We start from the raw sequence: 24,422 nt of genomic DNA, 5'->3' as shown, positions 1-24,422 counted from the left end.
GTAATTTTACTTTTAATGCTTTTATTTTCCTGAAAATACATTTACTTTTTCTCTTTTTAACATGTTTTTATGTGATACTTATTTATACCTGTTTTATGTATTTTATGTATAAGAAAAGTATATTATCTCAACAAAACATTCTTAGTTGGTAAAACTTGGTAAAAGTTGAACCACTCAAAAAATCTATCAAGTTGTCTTAAAATTTTTACTTTTTTCCTCTTTTTCATTTTTATAGCCTATATTATATAGCCTATATTAATTGTATTATTAGTTAGTGCACATATATGATTGTTTTATCATACGATAACTACTTTATTTCAAGCAGTCTGTGGGTAACAAAGGAATATGATCAAACAAGTCACAGTTGGCCCAGGTCTCCCCTACTATTACTGAAATACAAAACATTTTTCATGCAGGGAGTATTTTTACAGAGCGGTATTTTACTAAAGTGAAATATCTGACTACCTCCGTCCATCAGACAGCAGATAGTCTGTCCTTTGACCTGTCCTCCTCTTCATCTCTCTCCTCTCTGTTTACCTCATCCTCTCATATTTGCATAGCTGGACCCGAGCGCTCGTGCTCGACTGTGCACGCCCCCGCACTCACCTGCCTCGCGCTCGGACCTCACACTGACAGGCTCTCGTGCGCTGAACCAGACGGAGACGTTCAAACGGCTCTTTTTACGTAGAAAAGACGATTTTAAGAGGATATTTTTTGCCCTTTTACGTGTTTTTAAGGGTTAAAATTGTTTGTGACGACAGTAAAATTGGTGACGGATAATGCTGAGCGATAAAAGAGGGAAATAAACCTCATCGTGTGAGAGCAGACAGACATTAAAGGGAGTGACGAGACAGACCTTAACGTTAATTAACAATGAGGTAAGAATATTATTTACCCTTATGAACTTAAGTTTACTTTGAATTACTTGTCTGGCTTAATCTATTATGTTACAGTCTAAGCTCCGTGTTAATTCAGCACTTTTAACTCTTTTATAAGTTAGTCTAAATTACTTATGAACCGATAATAGTAAGAGACCTTGATAAACCTAGCTTGATAAACCTTGATAAACCTTATCAAACTAGCTGTTAACGTTTATTGCCATACAAAGTTAGAAAATACACGACAAAAAAGTTGCCGATTTAAGTCCTATGTGACCAATAAGGTGATTTTTTGTGTTGAAAGACGAATCCATGCTTTTCTGTTTAAGACAATTAGTCTAGCTTAACTGATTATCAAATTAAATTGACTTTTATGAAGGTTTATTTAACAGTTACAGCTGCTGCCATCATCTGTTAACCTTACAGATAATGCTAGTGAGATTTTAAAGATAGCTTTAAGAGAGTCATTCATTGGTGATAACATCTTTTACTATATTTCCTCTTTCAAATTCAGCAGTTCAACTTTTGGAGATGTAGCTGTGTGTTTGTGAATTTTGTGGCTGGACAGTTTCTTTGTAAATTATCTTGATCCACATAGACCTAAAGAGACTCACATTTTTACTTACCCTTAATTGGAAGACATTATGCACGGAAAATGCATATGTTGTCAGTCACTGAAGAAACTCCATTTGAATATGTTGAAACGTTCAATGTAAACAGCTGACAAACACGTAGAAGATTATTCGGTTAGATGATAAACAGAAAATTACTTTTTTTGAAAGAAAAATGTCAACATTTGCTGATTGCATCCTTTGTTGTTATCTGTCTGGACAGCTATGTTAAAGGAATGTGAAAAATGCTCATCACAATATCCCAGAGCCTAATGTGACATGTATAGTGTTAGATTGCATCTTTTGTCCAACCAACAGTCCAAGACTCAAAGACTTTTGATTTACTATCATAAATGACAAAGAAAAGCACACCTTGCCACATTAAAGAAGGTGGAAGCAGCAAATGTTTGACATTTTTACTTAATAAATGACATGATAATGAAATGAAATGATAAATCGATTGTCAAAATGGTTGGCAACTAATTGATTTACAGATAGATTAATTGACTAATTGTTGCAGCTCTAATGATAACCTTAATATTCTGTGGTATCAAACTGTTGGTCAAACAAAACAAGCAATTTGTGGGCTTAACCTTTGACTCTGGAAAGTTGTGATGGGCATTTTTCACTTATTTCTAGCAAAAATAGGTTAATGGATTGATTGAGAAAATAATGGACAGGTTAATCAATAATAAAAAGAAACTTTTAGTTCTAGGTTCAAGTACAATAGGAGCTCTTAGCCAATGTGTGTAATTTAAAAATATTTGAATTTCTCTTATCTAAAAGTGGCTGAAAAGTCAAATTAATTGCACCCACCTTGAGTTTAACTGGGAAAGCAATCAAGAAACAATTTAAGTAACATTCAATAAAAGCACAATGTTCACAATGTTTGTTTTTGAACTAAAGAAGTATGAGGTAGTTTTGGAAAACCCCTCTCTCTTTGAAAAGTGCTTTATAGACAAGCAGAACAGAGTAGTGAAACCAGCAAACAGGGAAAAAGGACACCAGTGGACACACCAGCAGCTCACACAAGTAAGAACAATAAATGTACTGTCGTTACCACACAGTGTCACAGACACACAGTACCTCCATTTGTATCAGTGTAGAAAAGAAACCAGATTGTTGTCATTTAATGTAAAAGGACCAATGGGGTCAATCAAGGTGAATGGATGAATCAGATGAATTACTCTTTAATCCTTCCATGACTTTGCTATTAAATCAGATGTGTACCTGTAGCAGAAGAGACAGATTAAAGAGAGATTTTTTAATCCTGGAATTAATGTTGACATTGGAGCACAGACAGAGGAAGGTGGGCATGATATTTTGCACACTGATCAGACAGTCTGTACAGAGTCAGACGATAGGGAAGAAGCAGCAGAGAAGCAGATGACAGTAAAACACTGAGTGTAGGTATGTGGTAACTGGAAAAAATGTTTTTAATGTGCACTGGGTGCGTCGCTGCTGACATGTCATTCCAGTACACACCTGAACAGTGTGTACGTGTGTGGTGAATGAGTATGTGTCACAGGGGAAGAGCCAGCAGCAAGACTAACTAGTTTTATGGCATAATGGGAAAAGACTAAAAGAAGCTTGTTATTAAACTGGCTTCAAAATCATGTGCAGGTACAGTACACTTTTAGAAGTATAAGTGCTAAACAGAACCATATAGGGATGTTCGTAGAGTTTGGTAATAAGTTAAAATTTTCCAAATTATCATTGTCAGCCCATCCATTGGCGATTGGCGATATCTTCATGCCCACTACCACCTCCACCTGTCCTGTCCAGTCTCAGCTGGGGAATGTGTGCAAGCGGCGAATTCACTATGTTACGCATGCTGCGTACATTTACTATGTCCAATAGACAAAATAAACTCACCAAGTGTCTAAAGACTACATGTTCTACAACCATGCACCTTCTGAATTCAAGGTTTCCTTTTACCGAACTAAGACGACCTTAATTAGCTCATTAATCCTCGGAAAACACACTTGATTCAAACTTGACAGAAGAACATGTCTTGGAATCCCGGTGCTAACTAGTTTTGAGCAGAACCATTATAATTATTATATTTTTTGGTACCAGCTGGGAACAAACCTTTTGAGTTCCAACCATTTTATTTCTGGTGAAATGCTCTGACTGATTCAAAATTAGGTGCTTGAACCAGAGCAAGAACTTCTTGAACAAGTTCCGTTCAAGAGCCTTGAAATCCTGATGCTATCTAGTGGACCAGCCCACATTTATACCAGTTTTCAGTGTAAGAATTAGAATCAAGGATGTTATCCACAGAGGGGGTGCTGCACAACTCACAGTTACCTGTAGAATATGACACCCTCACATTGGTTCCCAAGGAAAACCGCCTATTTTTTGGTTCCAGCTGGGAAACAACTATTCAGGTTCCAAACCAATTAATTTTTTGTTGAAATGCTCCGAACAGCTCACTGGAACAGGGCCAGTTCAGTGTTGGTGGAAACAAGGCATATGAGAGGTCCTACAGACAACCCTGTTATGGTTTAATGGCTCCACCCTAAACTTGCCCTGGAGGTTTTATTCATAACCTTTCCACCTTCTAAGGGGCTAACAAAATCCAAATGGGGGTTTCTACAACAAATCTTTTTATATTTCAATAGTTTCATTTAGAACCCACTCAAAGAGAATGTTTTTTTTTTGGCTGAAAGGGTTCTTTACTGAAAGGGATTCTCAATGGAACCCTTAGTCTTACAAAAAAAATCTCTTACAAAACTTTTTGTTCAAAAAAAGAATTCCTTGGCTGAAAAGAACTTGATTAACCTTTTTATTTTTAAAAAGTGTTTTTTGGATGAAATGGGTTCTCAATGGAACCCCTACTCTTACAAAGAACCCCAGATGAACCCTTAATTCAAAAAATGTGCTTTTTGGATGACAAGAGTTCTTAATGGAACGCCTAGTGTTACAAAGAACCCTTGATTAAGGGTAAGCCTTTATTAAAAAAGGATTCTTTGGATGAAAATGTTCTCAATGGAACCCATAGTTTTACAAAGAAGCCTTGACAAACCCTTTCTTCCAAAAGAGGTTCTTCAGAAGCAAATGGTTCTGGGTATAACCTCAGCCCTTCGGAAAGAACCCTTTTGCAGCACTTATTTTTAAGAGTGTATGACTTCCTTCCTGGCTTTAATTGAAATATCTACAGTCTCTTAATTCACTGAATTCATGTGTTTACTCATTGCTTTTTGCTGATTTTGTTTAATTGTTCATCTTTTTTTGCAGTGAGATTCTTCTTCAATCCAGTATGGATCAGCACTTGTCAAAGGAGATTTTGCTGTGGTTTAAGATTCCTTATCAGCGATCTTTGGGACCTTAATGGATCTATGTAATCCCAGAAAGACTGTGGCAGTGATTATCTTCATCATTATAAACTATTTTGATGATATCTTTTTTGCTGTAGGAGCTGGACTCTCACTGGAACAATCTGAAAATTAACAGATTTTTCTTTTTTTTCATTAATTTAATCTGACACATAGACAGACATAAATAACACCTGACACCGAAGAATGAAGAAGTAAACACTATTCTGGCATGTACTCATCGTGTAGACAAGCAGACAGAGAGACAGACAGACAGAAAAAACAAAGTGACAAGTTGATAGACGGTGAGATCCCTCACACTTGCACAGGTCACGATGCCAGACAAGTCACAAGGCTTTCAGGACAAGGGGAGGCCTGGAGAAGAGGCATCACATCAGGTGTCTTTGGTACCGGACATCATGGTCGTCTCCAGTGATGAGAAAGGCAAACCCACTGGAGACAATATCTTGGAGCTTGATGACTTCAGTAAAACAACAGACGTTGTAAAACAAAGCAGTGACATTAAGGTTTTGCAATCAGGACTCAGTGAATCCCAGGTTGCCGTAGAGGTGGGTGTGGCAAAAACAGCACAAGCCCCCGAACCTCTCAAGGCCAATTCTTTGTTGAAGGGGACAGGAGTGACCTCGCAGGCGATGGATCACGGTGCCCCAGTCAACGTGTCCTCTGACAGGCTGCAAACTGACAACAATCACTACAGTGACTCTGACTACAGCAGCTCAAAATCCAGCCCAGGTTATGCTTGCACTAGTTTCAGCACTGACCTCTGTGACAAAGGGTTATCTGAACTTGATAGAAGCTCCTATGAAAAGATGAACCCTATTTCTCCTGTCAACCTCTCTGAACCCAGTTTAGACACAAATAAAGACACAAAAAATGGGCCAAACGATGACAGAGACATTTCCGAAATAGACTTGACTGTTAAACCCAAAGCAGAAAACTCGTTCAGTGGCAGTTCACCTGTTTTCCCTGATGATTCATTCAGAGTCTACCAAGCAAGGGACAGCATCGATGTGAGGTTGGACAATGAGGATGGAGACGAGGACAGGCGAAGCACCCATTCCAGGCGGACTGTGAAAGATGGGGTGTGCTGCTGCTATCAGGCATTCCACAGGGCTTGTCTGCAGTGTGTGGAGGAGACTCCGGCCATGTTGTCTGGACTGGTGCTGTCTCTGGCCTTCTGTGTGGCCATCATCGTCCTCATTCCCACAACACGAAAGGTGAGTGTGTTTGAGGGGATCTGCTGCATATGTACACACATAAACTTTTAAACTTTACGTTTACTTCTCAACCTTCCATGTGTATGATTGACAAATACATATAGATTTTGATTATTAATAGTTATTTATCAAGTAAAAGTCCCAAATCTTTCGCTGGTTCCGGCTTCTTGGATTTGTAATCCATTTAGATTAAATGATGAGTTAAAAGGGATACTTACAAAACTACACTTGGTTACATAACTTTGGTTTCACATCAGAAAAGACTATCTGATGGCAAACTAAAAAACTGAAAATATAGGGTACACTTGAACTGAAATTGATTGGGCATGCTGACTGCCATCTACTGTGAGTAGTACACTGACTGTGAAGTACCTCATGCAACCCCACTTCAAAACATCCAAACTATCCCTTTGACCAAAAGTAAAAAAAATCAGAAGGTATTTAGTTTACTGTGATATATAACAAAGAAGAGCATCAGGTTCTCACATTGGACTGGGGAACCTGGACTGAGAGAATTTGTCACATTCATTTTTTTCTACATTTTTTCATGAAAAATTATGAAAAAGTTCAGTGATTATCAAAACTAAATATTTCTCTAGCCATTGACCAATCGGTTGGTCAACTCAGCCAAGTGATCATTTCTGTAGTTGTTACATGTAAATTAGGAAAACCTCAGAATTCTTGAACTGAGTATGAGGAAGGTAGTCGTGATATTGTGCTCACTTATAGTTGACGGTGTGTTCAGTACTGTAAGAGACAGCTGTCTCCACAGACTCATTTCACAAGGAAGAAGAGGACATTAATTACTACACTGCCAGTCAACACAAGCACTTGGCTGAAAAAAGTTTCACAGCCAACTCCAACATGGGTTTAGAAAAATGGAGCATTAAAACCTGTTCCTCCAAAGTACCACTACATTCTCATGCTTAAGAGTACATGGCTTCCCATTCTTAAAATCAGTGGCACATGAAAACAGTCCATGTGTAGGTTGTCTGTATAAACCTGCCGTTAAAAGGATAACTCAATTCTAATTATCTGCAGGGTGTCCATTAACTCCCGATAATGGACACTGACTAAGAAGCTCCATTGAACCTGCCAGTTCACTCTTCTCTCTGAATGCACTGGAATGAATAACCATAGTAACAAAGCCTCTGTTTACAATATATTGCAACACATTAAATAGCTAACATCTAATTACAATGAGTGATGTCAGCATTTCTATTAACATGTTTTGAAAACGCAGCTGAAGAAAGAAACTGAAAATAAAAGAGACAAAAAATAACTTACAACCTGCAGGAAGACACTGCCCCTCTAAACTTACTTCAACTCACTACTTCAGGCTGCTGATGACTGTACACAGAGCAAAATATATTTACAAAAATTATATTTACCCTTTGTCAAACTTGGGCAATGTTATTGAATTTGAATCTTACTAGAGTAAAGTTTAGCTTTCCAGCTAATAGTTATGCGGGTTTTATGAGCTGAGCGGATTAGAAATATCTCCCGTTTCCAAGTTGTATTTAAGGTTCGACCTGTTTACTGGAGAAATGATCAATGTTTACATTGCATAAGAAACTTATGGGGAGATATCAGTCAGATCTTCATGTAGTACCAGTGAAACAGAGTTTGGACTAGTGAAAAACATTTGATTTTGATTGCAAGACACATGAAAATATAAATTAAAGGGTTTTTTTTATTATGTAAAATGCTTTATTTGTTTATACTGAACAGACATGATAAAAACAACATGCTTTGGATCCACTTATGTTTCTTGGTCCATCATGAGTTTCAAGCAGCACATGCCTGTTTGTTTTCTAACAATCATAAAAGTTCAAAAGACTAGGTTAGTGCTAGTTCACCAACCAATCACATGGAGCTTCATTCTCTTTTAGGAGAATCATTAAACTTTTACAATAGTTTTGTGTTTGTACTAGCCAGTACTTTGTGCTAACATTCACTCTATTTACTGTAAATATATTTAATTATTTATGTCTTTCTTCTACATCTCAAGGTTTTTATGGATCAGTAAAATACGTTTGACAGGCTTGTGCATTGGATGCCAGCAACAACATTGTTAATTCTCTGAAAAAAGAAAATATCACACATCATGTTGTCCCATTGCAAAAATGAAAATACCTTTACTTCACATGGCACCAGTAGATTAAAAATATTGCACCAGCTGTTTGAAGCTCAGCCTGGCTTTCATGTCTGATGAATAAAGGTATTTTAATTTTAGTGTAGAACAGACAGGTGCTTGTTGGATATGGTAAACAGCTGAGTCAAAACAGGACAAGACATGGTAGATCTTTGAAAATGGATATTAAAAGAAAGTGTTCCTCTCCCTCTGTGTCTGCTAATTAAAATGTTACTGCCTATAAATTATTTTTTTGCAGCTTTAACTCTCCCTATACCTGAGATGTTGCTTTGATCAACAGCCATTAACACACTGATTTGCAGTTTTTGCTCCTTTTCTGCACAGGATATCTATTTCCATGTTGGCGCTCTGTCGGTGGTGTGTGTGGTTCTCTGTCTTAGTGCCATCCTGCTCGTCTGCCTGCCCTGGCTGGCCACGGTGAGGCGATGTGGAGGAGCTCTGGCTCTCTTTGTCTGGGGGACACTGTACATCACTGCCATAGTCTTCATCTTCACTGGAGGACCTGTCACTACGTGGGAACAGGTGAACAAGAAGCACGAAGAGACAGAAATCACGAGTTTTATTGCAGTTAACTGTTCTTTAATGCTGTTGACTTTTAACTCTCTGCATCTTCCACTCCTTCACTCTCCCTTCTTACCCTCTCAGGTTGCATTTTTCCTCTTCCTCTCTCTGAGTGTGTACACTGTGCTGCCTCTCTCTATGGCCTGGGCCCTCATGGTTGGCATTGGGACCAGTGTTTCACACATCATTATCATCAGTGTCTACGTCCCCGTCACAAGCCCAGAGACACCAGACCTGGCTGTGCAGGTGAACATTTGCCATTGCAATGTTTTTTTTTTTGCTCTTTCCCATTACTAACAATGACAGCTAAGTTTGTCCCTGCGAGTTTGTAGTTTAGTTTTGGGTAAAAAACAAATAGGTTCATGTAATTAAGTTTCAAATGTAAATGTACAGGCAAGAATTTGCATGTGACCTGTTTATGTAAACAAACTTTCGGCAAAATACCATCCAAATTCAAATATCTGTGTGAGGCTTTAGTCAGCCTGCACAATACTGTCTTATGGTCTGTGACCAGCAGTTTACAGTTACACAGGAAATAATGCAAATTATCTGCATCACTCACTCTGTTGATTGTCAGAGAAGTCCTTCATCTGGTCTGGACACCTGTATAGTTCAATTAAGTATAATATTCAAAGTATCAATATCCTTTCTTCTCGTCTGACTCCCCCCTCAGCTGGTGGCGAACGCAGTGCTGTTTGTGTGTGTGAACTGTGTCGGGATTTTCCATCTGTGGATGACCGAGCACGATCTCAGGATCTCCAACCAGAAGAGAGAAGAGTTCAGCGCCATACGCTCCCAGAAGGAAATAAAGAAATATCAACAGGTTCAAATACCCATTAGACAATTTAAATTAAATAAATAAATAGTTTATTTGCACAAACTGCTTTTCGTTTGAGTCAGCCTTTATTTACCCTGCTTGTCTTAGTTTATTGCAGTCCAGTTCATAGGACTCCTATGGTTCAGTTATACTAATTTTAATGCAACACAAATGTCATTTTCATTAAAAAATCTGTAATTGCAGATGAGCCAAGAGATTAATTTATTAAAACAAGCAAACAGATATTAGCATACTCCAGCATAGCATACTACTCTTTGGTTTTCTTTTCAACATAGACAAGTCTAGTACATACTACTACCCTTAACATACGTACTTATGTTATCAAAACGCTAACTAGCTAATTGATATTGATCGTTAGCTAGCTATTTGATAGCTAATGTCAGCAAGACACTGGATAACTAACAGGAAAGGAGAAAGTTGTTGTTTTTGGAGCACAGAGTGAAAAGGGGTGGAACTTAAGAATGGGTCAATTGACAGCTTTTTGACAAATATATTTTAAAACCTCACACTTGATAAAAATTATTTGATGAAATTAATATTTCTATATTGTAGAAGTCTAATCTAGTTCTCTGTTGTGTGGTTTGTTTTAGTTACTCTAGATTTAAAATCGCTATGTGTAATCAGTCTCATTCAAGAGCTCTTTACCTGGACAGCCTGGGTTTGGTTACTGTATGCTTTTCTGGCTATTAGGTCAATAGATTAATCATTCACTTGTCTGGCGCTCAGCAGCAATAGAATTGGCAAACCTGAATGGATGCTGTTCACAGCAAGTACACAAATAGATGAAACGTGATCCACTGAGTAAACATGGCATCGCTTCAAAGAAGCTCTTGATGGCCACCTATTTCTTTTACAGCCTTTGTGAACAGATTGTCACCTTTGTAAGACAGAAATCCAATGACCCAGTGTGTGCAAAGCCTCAGAATTCATCACCCACCATCTCCATGCACAATATTACCCCCCATCCTCTCTGTGTCAACAGGAGCAGCTCCTTCTGTCAGTGTTGCCACGGTACATCGCCATGGAGCTGAAGACGGAGGTGATAAAGAGGTTTTCCAAGCCCAAGAGTGATGAGGAGAATGAAACTAACTTCCACAACTTTCACAGTCTATACATACGGCAGCACAAAGACGTCAGGTGAGCGTCATACTATTCCAGTGTTAACATGATGACATTACAGCCATAAGTTGTCTCTGTCCTTCCTCCTTCCCAGCAACTTTTTTGTGGTCACAGGATTAATGATTGTTCTGTCTCAGACTCCTATGCGCCGTACGGTACGCCTGGTTTCTTTATGGGACAAGTATGTGTACACAATATATGCAAGGAATTTGACTCTATTTTCATATTGCACAAAATGTGCTTACTCTGTAGTAAACATACCGCTAAGACTGAAACATAACACAAAACAAAACAAATAAAGGTAAAAAATGGAAAATAAGGAAGAATGGGCAACATAAATAAAAATACTTGGCAAAACTTGAAGTTTTGACTTGTATTCAAAAGCGTAAGTATTTAATTTCTGAAGTGCCATAAGTATTTTTATTTTGCAGATTTAAAAAGCAAAGAAACATGGATCTAATTTCGACTAGCTCTAATATTACTAGTAGGCCTGGGTGATATGGACAAAATATCAAATATCACAATACTTTTGACCAGATACCTTGATATGGATATTGCACCAATACTGTAGGGATGACTGGTGCTTTCACCAAATATTAACACAATGAGGTTTTTGATAATCATCTGTAATGCTGATACAATGACTGTGTAGGTAAAGGATGAGGTGGAATGGTACACAAAATTCATGGTTCAGTATGTGCTTTGGTTTTAGGATCATGGTTAGGTACATTTTTGGCACAGCAGGGAAGATGACATAAATTGTTTCCACAGACACCCCAAATTCAGTTGAACAATGTCGGCACACAGGTTGGTATTAATCTGTAACTTGTCAGTTTAACTTATCTGGAGCAGCGACGCTACACAAGCTTGTCAAAGCAGGCTGAGCCAACTAGCATGCATGCTTAGCATGTTCCAAGTAAATCTCCATGTGTGAATATTAGACTAAAACAGTTTTTACAGTTTTGGTTACATGGTGTGTGGAACTGAGGATAGATCCTATCTGAACGATTTAGGATGAATTCACATACTGTTCTACCCCTAGTAGCATTTAAAACCACAAAAAGACAACACTTATGCCCTATCACGATATAATCCTACTCAAATCTAAGACAACATCTGGTCTCTTGCCCCACGCTAAGCTTATAATGCTTATGCAGATGTAAACAGGAAGTATAACTAGAGCAACTATTGTTATATATATTTGTTTACATTTTGGCAAATTGGCACTACTGAAAAGTATGTTGAATTTGCTATTAGCATTTGCATTGTAAAGATATACAAACAACCATCACTTGATTAATTTGACGTTGTAAAAGACTTAAAAATGTGATAAGACAAGCTCTGGAGTTATATATTCACACAATAGTAAAGTTGACAGCTGTTGTCATCATCTTGGCGATACATTTCTGAAGTGCAACTGTGCTACAGGTAAATCGGAGATTTGTATATTTGTTTTGTATTTATTGTGTTTATTTTGTAATGCTGTAGCTGTTATTGTATGTACATATGTGTGCCTGATATTTGTATCAATTTGGATTTGTGTAGCATCCTGTATGCAGACATTGTGGGCTTCACAAAGCTAGCAAGTACCTGCACTCCAGAAGAGCTGGTAGCTGTGCTCAACAAGCTCTTTGGCAGATTCGATGACATCGCTAAGGTGAAAATACAAGCTCATCCCACCTAAAATAAAACTTTTATTTCCTCACAGAGAACAGTTTGGTATTAGTCTGACTCTCTGTCTCACCCTGTTTCTTTCTATCTGTAGAAGAATGGGTGTCTTCGAATTAAGATTTTGGGTGACTGTTACTACTGTGTATCTGGTTTGCCTGACCCCATCCCCACTCATGCCAGGAACTGCGTTCAGATGGGACTGGACATGTGCACTGCCATCAGGTCAGTTAATTTTTTTTCTCTCAGTGTTATTTGACGTGTTTTTCCAGCCTCAGAAATAAAAGCTATTCAGTGCTTTTAATTTGCATCTGATGTTACTTCCTCATGGTCTTCATGGCACGTTTATGTCACTATTTGTTCCTCAACAACTGAAACCACACTATACAGTATATTAATGCTCAGAGTGTGCCATTACAGCGTGTAGAAGTGTCATGATATGAAATTGACCATAATATTCTTATGAAACTACACATTTTCAATTAGGTTGCATCATGTTGATAATTAAATTATAAGTAGCATCAAAGTAGCAGCTATTAAAGGGTAAATTATTTTTCAACCTTGACCCTATTTTCCTGTGTTTTTGTGTCTAAGTGAGTAATTGCTACAACAGTTCTTGAAATTGGTCCACTATTGGCAAGACTGCTGCAAAGATGGATTTTAACATATTTTTATTCATTTTTTGTCTTTTTATTGTTACACATACAACTCAGACTAAAAATGTTGAATTAAAGTTCAAATAGCTCAACAAGGAGTTCCACACATTACCAGGACATTTTTATTCTGATTTAACTATACTTTTGGCTCCCTGTAGTAAACTGCGAGAGGCGACGGGGGTTGAAATCAGCATGCGGGTGGGTGTCCACACTGGCAACGTGCTCTGTGGTGTGATTGGCTTGCAGAAGTGGCAGTATGATGTGTGGTCCGATGACGTTACATTAGCCAATCACATGGAGTCTGGAGGTCTTCCTGGGTGAGAAAATTTTAAATCTGTTTAGAGATAATAACATTTTGAGTAGGTGTCTACATCTATTCATATAATTGTAGTTTTTTTTCCTATTTTGTTATTAATTCTGTTTTTATTATTAATAGGCGAGTCCACATCACAGAGGAGACATTGCAGCACTTGAATGGAGCATATCAAGTAGAGGAGGGGAATGGGGGGACTCGGGATCCTCTTCTTACAGGAAAAAAGACCTACCTAGTTATTGACCCCCTAAAGCCAGACAGTGTTTCCAGGAGATCTAAATTGGTAGGTGTAAACATGTTTGTGAAATGTATTTATTGTTCTCTGTCATCAGGTTTTGTAGAATTTTCTGAAAAGATTTTTTGTATCTCATCTGTCAAATTTAGTGTGCCTAAAAAGCAATGTTATATAGTATATTTGTGGTCTTTCATTTATAGCATGTTATCTGTACAGGTTTATTTACTTTTTTGATTAACTTGCGCTTCCAAAAATCACTCCTTATAAAAGAAAAATAATCAAGTTTCCGATGAAGTAATCTAAATATGCAACTTCCTGACAGAGACTGCATATGTGTATAAGGGGAAGCATGTTAAGCTACTACAGAGAACTTCAATATGTTGCTGACCCCCACCCCCACCGTCCACCCTGAGAGAAACAAAATATTTTATTTATGTTATTTACCTAATTTATGTGCAGTCGTTTCATTTCAGCTCAATTCAAAGTTGTTATGGCAGCTAGTGAGCTACTAGGTAATGTTTTTTGACTTTAAGAAGTGATGTTTGCTAGTTTGCTAACTATTCTTAAACTGATGTTTACTGAAGTAAAGTAAAATAACGTCATCTCTGTCTTGATTTCAGCCAAACGCTCTTGTGTCAGGAGAGAATAGACAGCGGGCATCGGTCCGGATGTCTCAGTACCTGCAGTCGTGGCGGCAAATCCACCCCTTCGCTGACCTAAGCAATCCTGATGCCACGCCCACCAAGAAGCCAATCATCCCCACCAATTCTGTCATGAGCCAATCACAGTTGTCTGCAGTATGTATTTGTGCTGTGCCCCTCTTTGTTGTTTAGCTTCTCCCAAATATGGAGTGGTGTATAATAGTTTATATAGGTAGAAATACAGCATACAGCATTTTCTAGATGTTAGCAGACACACATTTTTCGTAATGACTAAACCTACAGCAGATATTATGCACCACCTGATGGTCTTTTGCCTGTGTCTCACCAGTGTTTAATCACAACGTTTGTATTGTACATTTGAGAAAAGTGATATTAGGTCATGCATTTTGTATCTGTGTTTGCTTCAGGAAGGACCATCAAGCCAGAACAATGCCTCCAGGTAATCATATGCAAAATACACCATCATTAATGCACCTTCTTCTTGTGCATTACATGTGTTTAGTATATTGTTTTTGGTTAAAACTGTGTCTAATGTCTTCTTGATTTTTTCCAGTTTGGTTGTGGATAATAGTGTTATGGGGTCTCTGGACACAATAGACACTGCAGGGTAAGTTTCCATCCAAATTCTCTTGTAATCTGCTGCTTCTGTGTTGCGTAGAAGAAATCCACAAGAACCTCTTTAATGTGAAATACATTCTACCAGGGCTTGTTAATGCTTAATTTGTGAATAGAAGTTTTGACAATTCTGACAGTTCTGATAATTTTATTGATCTCTTCCTTTTACTCCAACTTTTTTGATATTTTTTCTATTCTGTATGTCCTATTTTGGGATCAAATTCCTGTCCATCCCTTTTTTATTATTCATTCAGGAGGAGATTAAAGAAGCTCAACTGTTTTACTCTGCTATTCAATGATCTGAGCCTTGAAAAACAGGTAACTTCATTGTCTGCTCTAACTTAAGAGAAGTAAACAAAATCATGTATACCATAGTATGTATTTATGAAAGAGTAGGCACAAGTGTGATGTGAGATGTGTGTGTTTGCAAATTAGTTATTTCTACTTTATTTGTCTATCTGTGTGTTTGTGTTCCAGTTCCGCATTTCAGAAGTGAAGGGTTTACACCACTCGATGAGCTGCATTGCCTTGATCTTCGTTACTCTTTTTGCTGTCCAGATGCTTGTCTCTACGAAGTGAGTAGCAGTTGCAACCATACTTAAATATTACATGTTTATGCTCAGTATGTTTGAAACTTTTTCTTCTCTAATCTTTATTTGCTCATTTCTGAATGAGGGACAAAGAGTAAATGATTTGTCTTCACCCCCTCCTAGTAACTTTGAGATGGCAGTGTCCTATGGTGCGACTTTCCCTGTGATGGTGCTGCTTCTGTCCATCGCTTTCACTGGATACTTGGAGGTAAATGAACACTTGGTGGTATGTTTGTAATAACGCTGTCTAGTATTATAAGAAGTGCAGATCTTGAAGTTTCATATTAATTTACAGTATATAAGGTTTAGTTCTCAATCTGCAGCAGCAAATGAAAGCAGGTACGTCTACATTAGAGTTACCCAGATTGATTGGATGGTCATCATTATGAGCTGATATTTATTTTAAAAAATATGTGATTGAGAGATTGAGATTAATGTTTTCTAGGCACCGATCACAAAAACTGATGATGATGAAAAAAGCCTTGAGCCAGTTCTCATTTGAATTGGTGTCATTGTCACATGCTACTTAACCAAAAGGAACACTTCACCCCCATTGTGATTTTGAGTTATTAACCCCTTGCTGCCTTGTGTTGCCTCCATGTAAATGTACACTGAAACACAAAACTATATCAAAACAATGTCACACAACTCACACAGTATAATCAAACCTCATTTATGTAGTTGTGTGCTTAATATTAATTAAATGAAATTAATACTAACTACTAATTCAATAATTTCTGATGGAAAATGTGTATCTACATAGCTGCTTCAACCAAACAAAAAATGGTAGGTATAGATTGTGTATTGTCTGATATGGCTTGTAGCTGATTGTGAATCAGGATTGGTGAACTCAAGAACAATTTATTTGTTACTGTTTAAACTGTTTAAATTTTCAATTTGTTTTTAGATTGTTTCTTATCTTTGTATTGTTCACTGGTTATCATTTGTTTGTATTACAATCGAATTATTGCTTTGTACCACTGTGAATTGAAATATGTAGTGTGATTCCAATGACCAGCAGCATTTTTATTAAATGTTTAAACGAATGTTTGTTTACAGAAGTGGCGGTCCAAGATGCCAGTGGGTGTTCAGTGGATATCAGGGCTGTCCCGTGGTGTCTCCACCAAGGTGGTGCTGCGCCTGTTTGTGGTCACGCTCTGCATACTCATCACTCTGCTGATGGCCTTCCTCAACTTAGTGAGTTCCTCTTCTGCCTCCCATTTATTTTGCCACAGTTTTCTCTTTCTATTTCCCATCCTTCCTTGATACATTTGTTGTTCCATCAATCTTTTTTATTTAGTCTGGTTTTGTCCTCTTGTTTTTGTCTTTCAGGTTTTTCTGCCTGGAAACAACTGCACGTCGAATACGAACCAGACAGAGCTGGAGGGTCTCAAACTCTACACCGTGCCCGTAAGTATCCATGTTTCATTTTTATAACGTCTTATAATTCCTGTGGTAAATTATTTTAATGCTGTATTGTTTTATTCTGAATTTTGCTTATAAGTCAGTCCAAACCTTAGCATTGTTATAAAACATTTATTAAAACATCACATTTTTTTCTCATTTTACTTGTTCAGTTACTGTTTTTTCACACACACAAGACACAAGAAGCAAAACAAAAGCATCCCCTTATTGTTTTGAATGTGTGTAGAATATGTCCATCCTATTTAGTAGAATATTTCGCCTTTTCCATAGCCAGGCATCAGCCATTGCTTAACAGTTGGAGCTTTAGTTTTTTTACTCTTGATTCATTCATTCATCCTTTCTTCACTTATTAGGTATACATATATCAAGTTTTTCATTAGCTTTTGAATGTTGAGAGCTTCATTACAAGCTTTGAACATCACACATAAACCCATAAACCCATATTTTTCTCTTTCCACCTCACCTCCCTCTCCAAACATCCAGTACTACCTGTACTGCTGCCTGCTAGCCATGCTGGGAGTGATTGTGTTCGTCAGGATGTGCTTGTCTGTGAAGGCGCTGCTGCTCACCCTGGCTGTGGTGGTTTACCTGGCCCTCTTCCTTCATGTTTACGCCCCAAAGTCAGACTGCCTCGTCCAGCTGCTTTACACCAACAACACCAAGTAAGTCACATGCCAGGGGTTCAATATAGCTTTTATGTGCATGAACATTATTTTGAGAATTAAATTAAGCAGCAGCAGAATAATCAGTTCTAATATTTAATCAATTAAAGAAGAAGCTGCCACAACACATAATAATTGTATATAATTCTAACCAGTTACGTTCAATAAAGTTTACTTTAAATTGACTACACTAAGACATTCCCTGATCTACTTATCAGGGAATGTAATCCTGATAAAGTTCCACTTTCCACTCATCCACATTCATTCACTGCTATCTTTAGTCATCACACTGTCTGTCTTCTTAGCTGGAGGTGTTAAATTCCCTTCCTTTTGTCTGACACTCAAAAGTCCAGATTGTGAATCCTTGTCTAGAGTTTCAGATCACCATCATTTATTCAGGAGCTTTCTATAGACAGAGGCCCAACTGCCCGGGGGTACAGGCCCCATTCACTGTGAGATACAAGACACTCTTGTCTGAGGAATTATGTAATGGAAGGAAAAAAAAAAGAGTGGCAGTAGTTTAGCAGTCCAGATTAGGTGAGAGTGTGACTCTAAATATGTTAACATTTGTTTTTTACAGGCCGGGAGTGCTGAAGGACCCTCAGATCATGTCTGGGGTCTGGCTGGTCATTTTTTACATTGTATGTCTCATACTGGCCAGACAGGTATGTGTGTGTTTACAAATGTTAACACAGTGACTCTTCATATTGAAACATATGAACATGCATCCAAATTTGTTCCTACATTTTGTTTGTACTCCTGCTGTCTGTCTCTCAGGATGAGCTGGGTTGTCGTGTGGACTTTCTGCTGGATCGTTGTTTTAAGATGGAGCAAGAGGAGATGGAGACCATGGAGAATGTCAACAAGCTCCTCCTTCAGAACGTGCTCCCGCTCCACGTTGCCTCAGTCTTCATTGGCAAAACTATTCGCAACCAGGTAAAGGAAACAAAACACAGCAGAGATGTACCGTGCAGTATTGTATACAGAGTGGGAAATTGTAAGGCATAATACATTTTAGATCACTAGAAAATTAGCTGCTTCCCCCACTGAAAAGACTGAGGATGAATGACATTTGCAAGCATGTCTCTTAAGAAAATAGAGAATTTTTGAGACAGTATTTACTTGTCTAGACCCCGGTAAAACTGGCAATTCTTGGATAAATTATCATTTTCCCACTCAATCCAAACAAACAGCTCGATCTCAGAAGCAGAAAGAAACTGACAATCACAAGTTGTTTTTATTTTTAAAAACACAATTTCCTTGGCATTTGCAGCTTTTTAGACCAAGTTTGATTTAATGTATTTCAGAAAACACCAGACAAAACAACAAAAAACACTAAAACTGCTGTAAATAGCTATGATGAAATAACTCTCATTCTGCCTAACAGAAGAGAAAGTAAGTTCAGGTAAATTTTATAATGAATGTATTTTCCACAATATTATTCTCTGTTTGCTCCCTGAGTCAACATTTAAAAGCTGAACAGATTCCTCACCAGATAATGCTGGACTTTCAAAATAAGAGAGAAATGTCCCACACTGTACCCCACAGAACTATGTTACAAGAACAAACAACAGTAATGTGGTAGTAGGTAGTGTTTTTGACTCCACGGTGCACTCCCCCCGGAAAACAGCGTCCGTTCCTGGCAGTGAGAGCTGAGTAGGTCTTACTGCTCACTGATGGTAATTTACATGTGGAAACATCACAACCTGGTCAGTTGTCTTAGTCATACTTCCATCAGGAAAGCAAGATCCATCTCTGGCAATGAGAGCTGAGTAGATCCCGCTATTTACAAAGAGCGTGAACTAATTTCTTTGTCATTTTCCACAATGCATGATGGCTCAGGATGTCTCTCACAACACAATTGTACAACATCCATGAGATTATGAAGACAGGGTTGCGCTTTTTAGATTTGTAACCCTTGGAAAAAATCACAGATTTCAACACTACAATGTATATTTATATCCATATGTATTATTTCTATATTATCTCAACCAATTAACCTATTTGAAAAGATTTATTCCACAAATAGACATCCACCATGTAGGGAAAAAAAATCTCACTTAGAAATGAATGTTGGCATTGAGGTGATGGACATTCTTATGCAAAAGTAGCTGAACAGGTTCAACTCCGTTGCTTGTACATCTGTTCATCCCTGTTTGATTTATAATTGTTTGTTACAGTACATACAATCTGTACAGTTTTTGTTCCTCAGCTGTTCCTTGTTATTATCCCCCCGACCCTCAGATTCACTTGTAAATATTCAAATTCTTAGTGCTTTTTTAGTATTTTGTTTTCACCCTAGTATTATTTGTTTTATTACTTACAAGCACTGGGGTCTGAGAGAAATGGCAATTTGATCCTCTATTTGTGCTGTGCATAGGCCAGACTTAACAGTAGTTTTGAATTCAAGTTTCTGCTGATGATGCTGATCTTGGAAGTAAATCCTTTCCTTTTAAAATTTGTGTTTCAGGACCTGTACAGTCAGTCATATGACTGTGTGTGCGTGATGTTTGCCTCAGTGCCTCAGTTCAAAGAGTTTTACAATGAGAGCAGTGCCAACAGGGATGGTCTGGAGTGTTTGCGCTTCCTCAATGAGATCATATCAGACTTTGATGAGGTATGAGGAAGAAGATTATCCTGTCAGTGTCAGCGTCACCAGATTGGAACATTTATTTTGTCTGTGTGTTTTTCCTTCCTATGTCTCACTTTCTCCTCCTCCTTATCTTGCAGCTTCTGTCTAAACCCAAATTCTCCTCAGTGGAGAAGATTAAGACCGTTGGCAGTACGTACATGGCTGCTGCAGGGCTCACACAGTCACCTCAAGGGGACGAAAGAAAGGTTGGTTCATTCTTCTCAAAAATAAAGTGATTTCATCCATTTTTTTTACAGGAATTTACGAGATGTTTTAAAAGCAAAGGTGAAAGACCCTGCCCTACATTAACGTGATCTCTGGCTCCCCCTACAGAAAATTGAGGTGTCCTACAGTCATGTGCGTGCCATGGTGGAGTTTGCCATTGCTCTGATGGGCAAACTGGAGCTTATCAACACACATTCTTTTAACAGCTTCAAACTCAGGATTGGTGAGTTTATTCTGGGCTAATACTGATAAGGTGGTTAATAATACTAAAAGGCACCTGGCCTAAGCCTTGTTTCTGTGTCCCCAAATATCAGTCTACTGTTTTTATGGTAAAAACTACCTTAAGTGACTGGATCCATTTGATACTGACTCAGAACTTCCAGCTGGGATTTCTTTATCATAATTTTCTTGTTCAAACAATACTAGAATTTCTACACACTGCAGATTCCACCATTTCAGTATTTGAATTATATAAACAAGTGTCAAAACTATTTTCAAGTTTGAGGTAGAAGAAAGAAGATTAAGTGCCAAAGAAGGCAATACTTTAATAAAATCTCTAACCTCTAAAAAAAGAAATGCATGTTCTATTTTTCTGAAATGTAATCATTCCTCCTCATTGCATTCCCCCACTTGCAGGAATAAACCATGGTCCAGTGATTGCTGGGGTGATTGGAGCTCATAAACCTCAGTATGACATCTGGGGGAACTCTGTGAATGTGGCCAGCAGGATGGACAGCACAGGAGTGTTGGACAAGATACAGGTCAGAGACAAAGAGTCAAAAGACAGAAATATACCCTACAACCTGCCTAAAAAAAAATACAAATTAAGCAATATTTCTATGCAATTTGCAACCTTGCTCTAAAAGGATAGGTTCACAGTCTTTAAAGTATGTTTTAGTCATCATATGGACACCTGACTGTTGTTTTAAGACAGACTTGAAAAATTATGAACCTATATTTTAAAGGCAGCATGGAGGTCTTCACTGAAACAGATCCATGGAAAACCTACATGAACCAGAGGTGTGAAAAAGAGACCCGATCTGAAAGGGACCTGAAAGTTATGCCTGATCCTAATAAACCTGTAGAAGATTTATCCCAATCCAAGCTTTGGTTGCCCCAAACAGACACAAATGGTTAGAGAATACTGGGAAATAAGAGCGATACGTGTTTATTTTTACCTCCAATTTATAATTCACAGTATCTGACATCAAAACCACATTTTTGCAATCATTTTAGTATGGCTAATAGAAGATATTAGATATATTGACACACACAGACAAGCCCAGTTAGACTTAATAGAATTTGGAATTGGCAGGAAACCAAGCAGATACGTGAAGACTTAAGGGTGAGAGATTATTTATCCACATTTATCTTCAAGCCTGTAGACTAAAAAGACTTATTTAAAAATGTGCCACAAATCAATTAATTTCCTTTCATTCCCTGAAACCAATAACGTTAATGTATCATTCTCAGAAAATTGACGCTTAAGTTCCCAGATCCACTTTAATTGAACCAGTCCAACACCATCGAGTCAGGTTGCGGGAGCAAAACATGAAGAACTAATGTTATTTTACTCATCTCCACTTGGACAAACTTAGACCAAAGAGAATTTTATTTGCAAATGGCAGCATGCAAAACGTGCAATACAACTTCCAACTTTGTTTGACAAAAACAGTGAGTCAAGTCTCTGGTGTTAAAATGGCAATTACACTTAGTGAAGAATTATGACTTGTTTAGGATTTGAAACTCAAAGTTTTAGGGCTTGTAGCTTGTCATACTTGACTTGGGACTTGAGTGCAAAAACTTGAGTATTACTTGTGGCTAGCAAAACAATGACGCAGTCTCACCTCTTTGCGTTACCATTTGTGGTCCACTGTGGGCAGATAGATCAGTGGATGCTAAGGATTGCACAGTAAATGCTGTCATTTGTGTTCATTACCTCTGCAGCAAGGAGTGAATGATTGCCACACATTTCCTCTGTAATTCTTTTCTTTCTGCTCCCAGGTGACAGAGGAAACAGCCCAGATGGTGGAGAGCGTGGGATACAGCGTTACTCTCAGAGGAGTTGTCAATGTCAAAGGAAAAGGGGAACTCACCACCTACTTTGTTAACACGGACCAATCATCTCCTCAGTTCTGACCTCCACAGTCAGATCTTGAACAGACTGAACATATCACTCACTAGTTCCAAAACTGCAAATGCTTGTGAGTGTTTGTTTTAATGAATCTGGAGCAGCAGATTGGTTGGTCTTGTGAACTGTTGCCTGCAGAGCTAAACGCAATCACTGGCACGGACTTCAAAATACTGCTGTATGTTTACCCAGGCTTGGACTCATCATGAGCATCTGCACTGACTTAACGTTGAAACAGAGATGTAGCAATACATCTACAGAGGAGCTGCCTTTGTCTTTCGGATGAGACACTAAATAAAATCCAAACTGGTTAAATGAAGACTGCAACTATAAATAGAGAGCTTTCTACTTATGGGCTATTAAATGGCAAACCATGTTGCTTACTTTATCTGTACTGTAACAATACACTTTACACTGTATTATTCAGAAAACATGTAATCTGAATTGTTTTTTGCTTTTTTTTATTTTGGTACACATGGTTGAATCACATACACTGTCCAACAGTGTTCATGTATGCTTAATTTATTGGAAAAAATACTATGAGGTATCCATCTTAGGTGTACCAAAGATTTCTAATGTTTTATGAAGGATATTATAGAAGTAGCTTGTGCCTCAAATAAGTGAAATAAGCAAAATATTCTTTGCAGTTCATATTAGGTTATTTACAATTTTGTTTACTATTTGTGTGTTTTTTTTAGCTTTGAATGTTTCATGTCAGTGTGGGGGCACAGAAAATTTTGTCTGTAAATGTAGAAAAAATGGGGTAGATAGTTTGTTACGTGAAACAGCTCTACCAGTTGGCCTTTTCCTCTAGTTCCAAACTTCCAAAAGGAGACAAGATAAATCTGAGGAGTGAAGAGATGATTCACAACATAAGAAAAAAAAAAAAAAGAAAAATACAAAATATGTGCTGTATTTTTTTTCCTCTCTAATTTGTGCTTTTATTGTGAAATCCTAGATAATTTTACCTATTTTTCTCCTATTCAACCCAATGAAAGTGGTACAAATGAAAAAACCTGGAAAGGGAAACTCACTCAATTCAGAAAGCACAATATATTGTAGTTTGTTTTATCTCTCTGCTTTTATTGTGAAAATCCTAGCCATTTTTCCTCATGCCCAATGAAAATGAGTTCTCATGCTCAATTGCATAAACATGTACAAGTAGACACTGGTTTACTTTAGGTGTCCAACTGAAAAGGTAAGGAACTACTGATTAGTGTTGATCACTGCTGCAGCCATGTTCATAGAAATTATGGTTTCTGTATTCGCTACAGCCCAAAACTGACACTTGATGCTGTAACACATTTGCACGCAGGCATAATGATGTGTTGTGCCACGAGAAGTCAGATAATGCACATTTGACATTGCACTTTCTAAAGTGTTGTATTTTTTAAAGGGAGTTCTGCATTACAATCCAATGTGGATTGCATACAGAATTTTAAGTATAATGTATTTCTGTGAGGGATGATGTGCAAATATAATAACAGAGTTTGAGTATGTTAATTATAGGGAAATATTTTTCTATGCTATTTATAAACTAATAAAAAAAAACAACTACTGTCTTTTGTTTGCTTATCTGTTTTAAATATCACAATAGCAAACTGTACACATAGATTGTGAACAACATCAGTCCTTGCACACTGAGAGGGCAGGATCAAACAGACAGAGACAAAAGAAACAACAGATCCATCAAAGTAAAGTAAAAATGAAAAAAAGTGTGACAAATCACTTAAAAACCTCCAAGTGCTTTTTCAGTACAGCTACTAGTCGGTTTGCATGTTCCAGCTTCCTACGTGTATATAATGAGTACCTTGCTTATCAAGAAGTGTGGAATTTCCCCCCAGTCCTGGTAAACGCCCACGTGCGCTCTGATTGGCTAAAACTACTCATG

General features: G+C 37.7%; 1 protein-coding gene across 2 annotated transcripts; it reads left to right on the top strand.

The window, feature by feature from the left end:
• The first annotated feature begins 642 nt into the window (after nucleotides 1-642).
• Nucleotides 643-23,247, top strand: LOC146305952 (adenylate cyclase type 2). Of its 2 annotated transcripts, XM_084712367.1 has the most exons (25): nucleotides 5,114-6,044; nucleotides 8,524-8,721; nucleotides 8,845-9,006; nucleotides 9,434-9,583; nucleotides 10,581-10,735; nucleotides 12,263-12,374; nucleotides 12,483-12,610; nucleotides 13,200-13,358; nucleotides 13,478-13,637; nucleotides 14,210-14,386; nucleotides 14,659-14,690; nucleotides 14,805-14,858; nucleotides 15,121-15,184; nucleotides 15,344-15,441; nucleotides 15,580-15,664; nucleotides 16,516-16,653; nucleotides 16,789-16,866; nucleotides 17,365-17,543; nucleotides 18,124-18,208; nucleotides 18,321-18,479; nucleotides 20,014-20,160; nucleotides 20,274-20,381; nucleotides 20,509-20,623; nucleotides 21,037-21,161; nucleotides 22,405-23,247. In XM_084712367.1, exons 1-25 carry the CDS (start codon nucleotides 5,142-5,144, stop codon nucleotides 22,537-22,539), a joined length of 3,906 nt encoding a protein of 1,301 aa, XP_084568493.1. In that variant the 5' UTR covers nucleotides 5,114-5,141; the 3' UTR covers nucleotides 22,540-23,247. The 2 variants fall into 2 exon arrangements, with proteins under 2 accessions (XP_084568492.1, XP_084568493.1); XM_084712366.1 differs by lacking the exons at nucleotides 18,321-18,479; nucleotides 20,014-20,160; nucleotides 20,274-20,381; ... (1 more) ...; nucleotides 21,037-21,161; nucleotides 22,405-23,247 and adding an exon at nucleotides 643-878 and having other exon boundaries at nucleotides 4,730-6,044; nucleotides 18,124-18,311.
• Nucleotides 23,248-24,422: the final 1,175 nt, after the last annotated feature.

Source organism: Lutjanus erythropterus, chromosome 23, assembly GCF_056507025.1.
Source record: "Lutjanus erythropterus isolate fLutEry1 chromosome 23, fLutEry1.hap2, whole genome shotgun sequence".
NCBI lineage: Eukaryota > Metazoa > Chordata > Actinopteri > Lutjaniformes > Lutjanidae > Lutjanus > Lutjanus erythropterus.
Note: the sequence above shows the minus strand (reverse complement) of the source record. Positions and strands in the feature narration are given on the sequence as shown.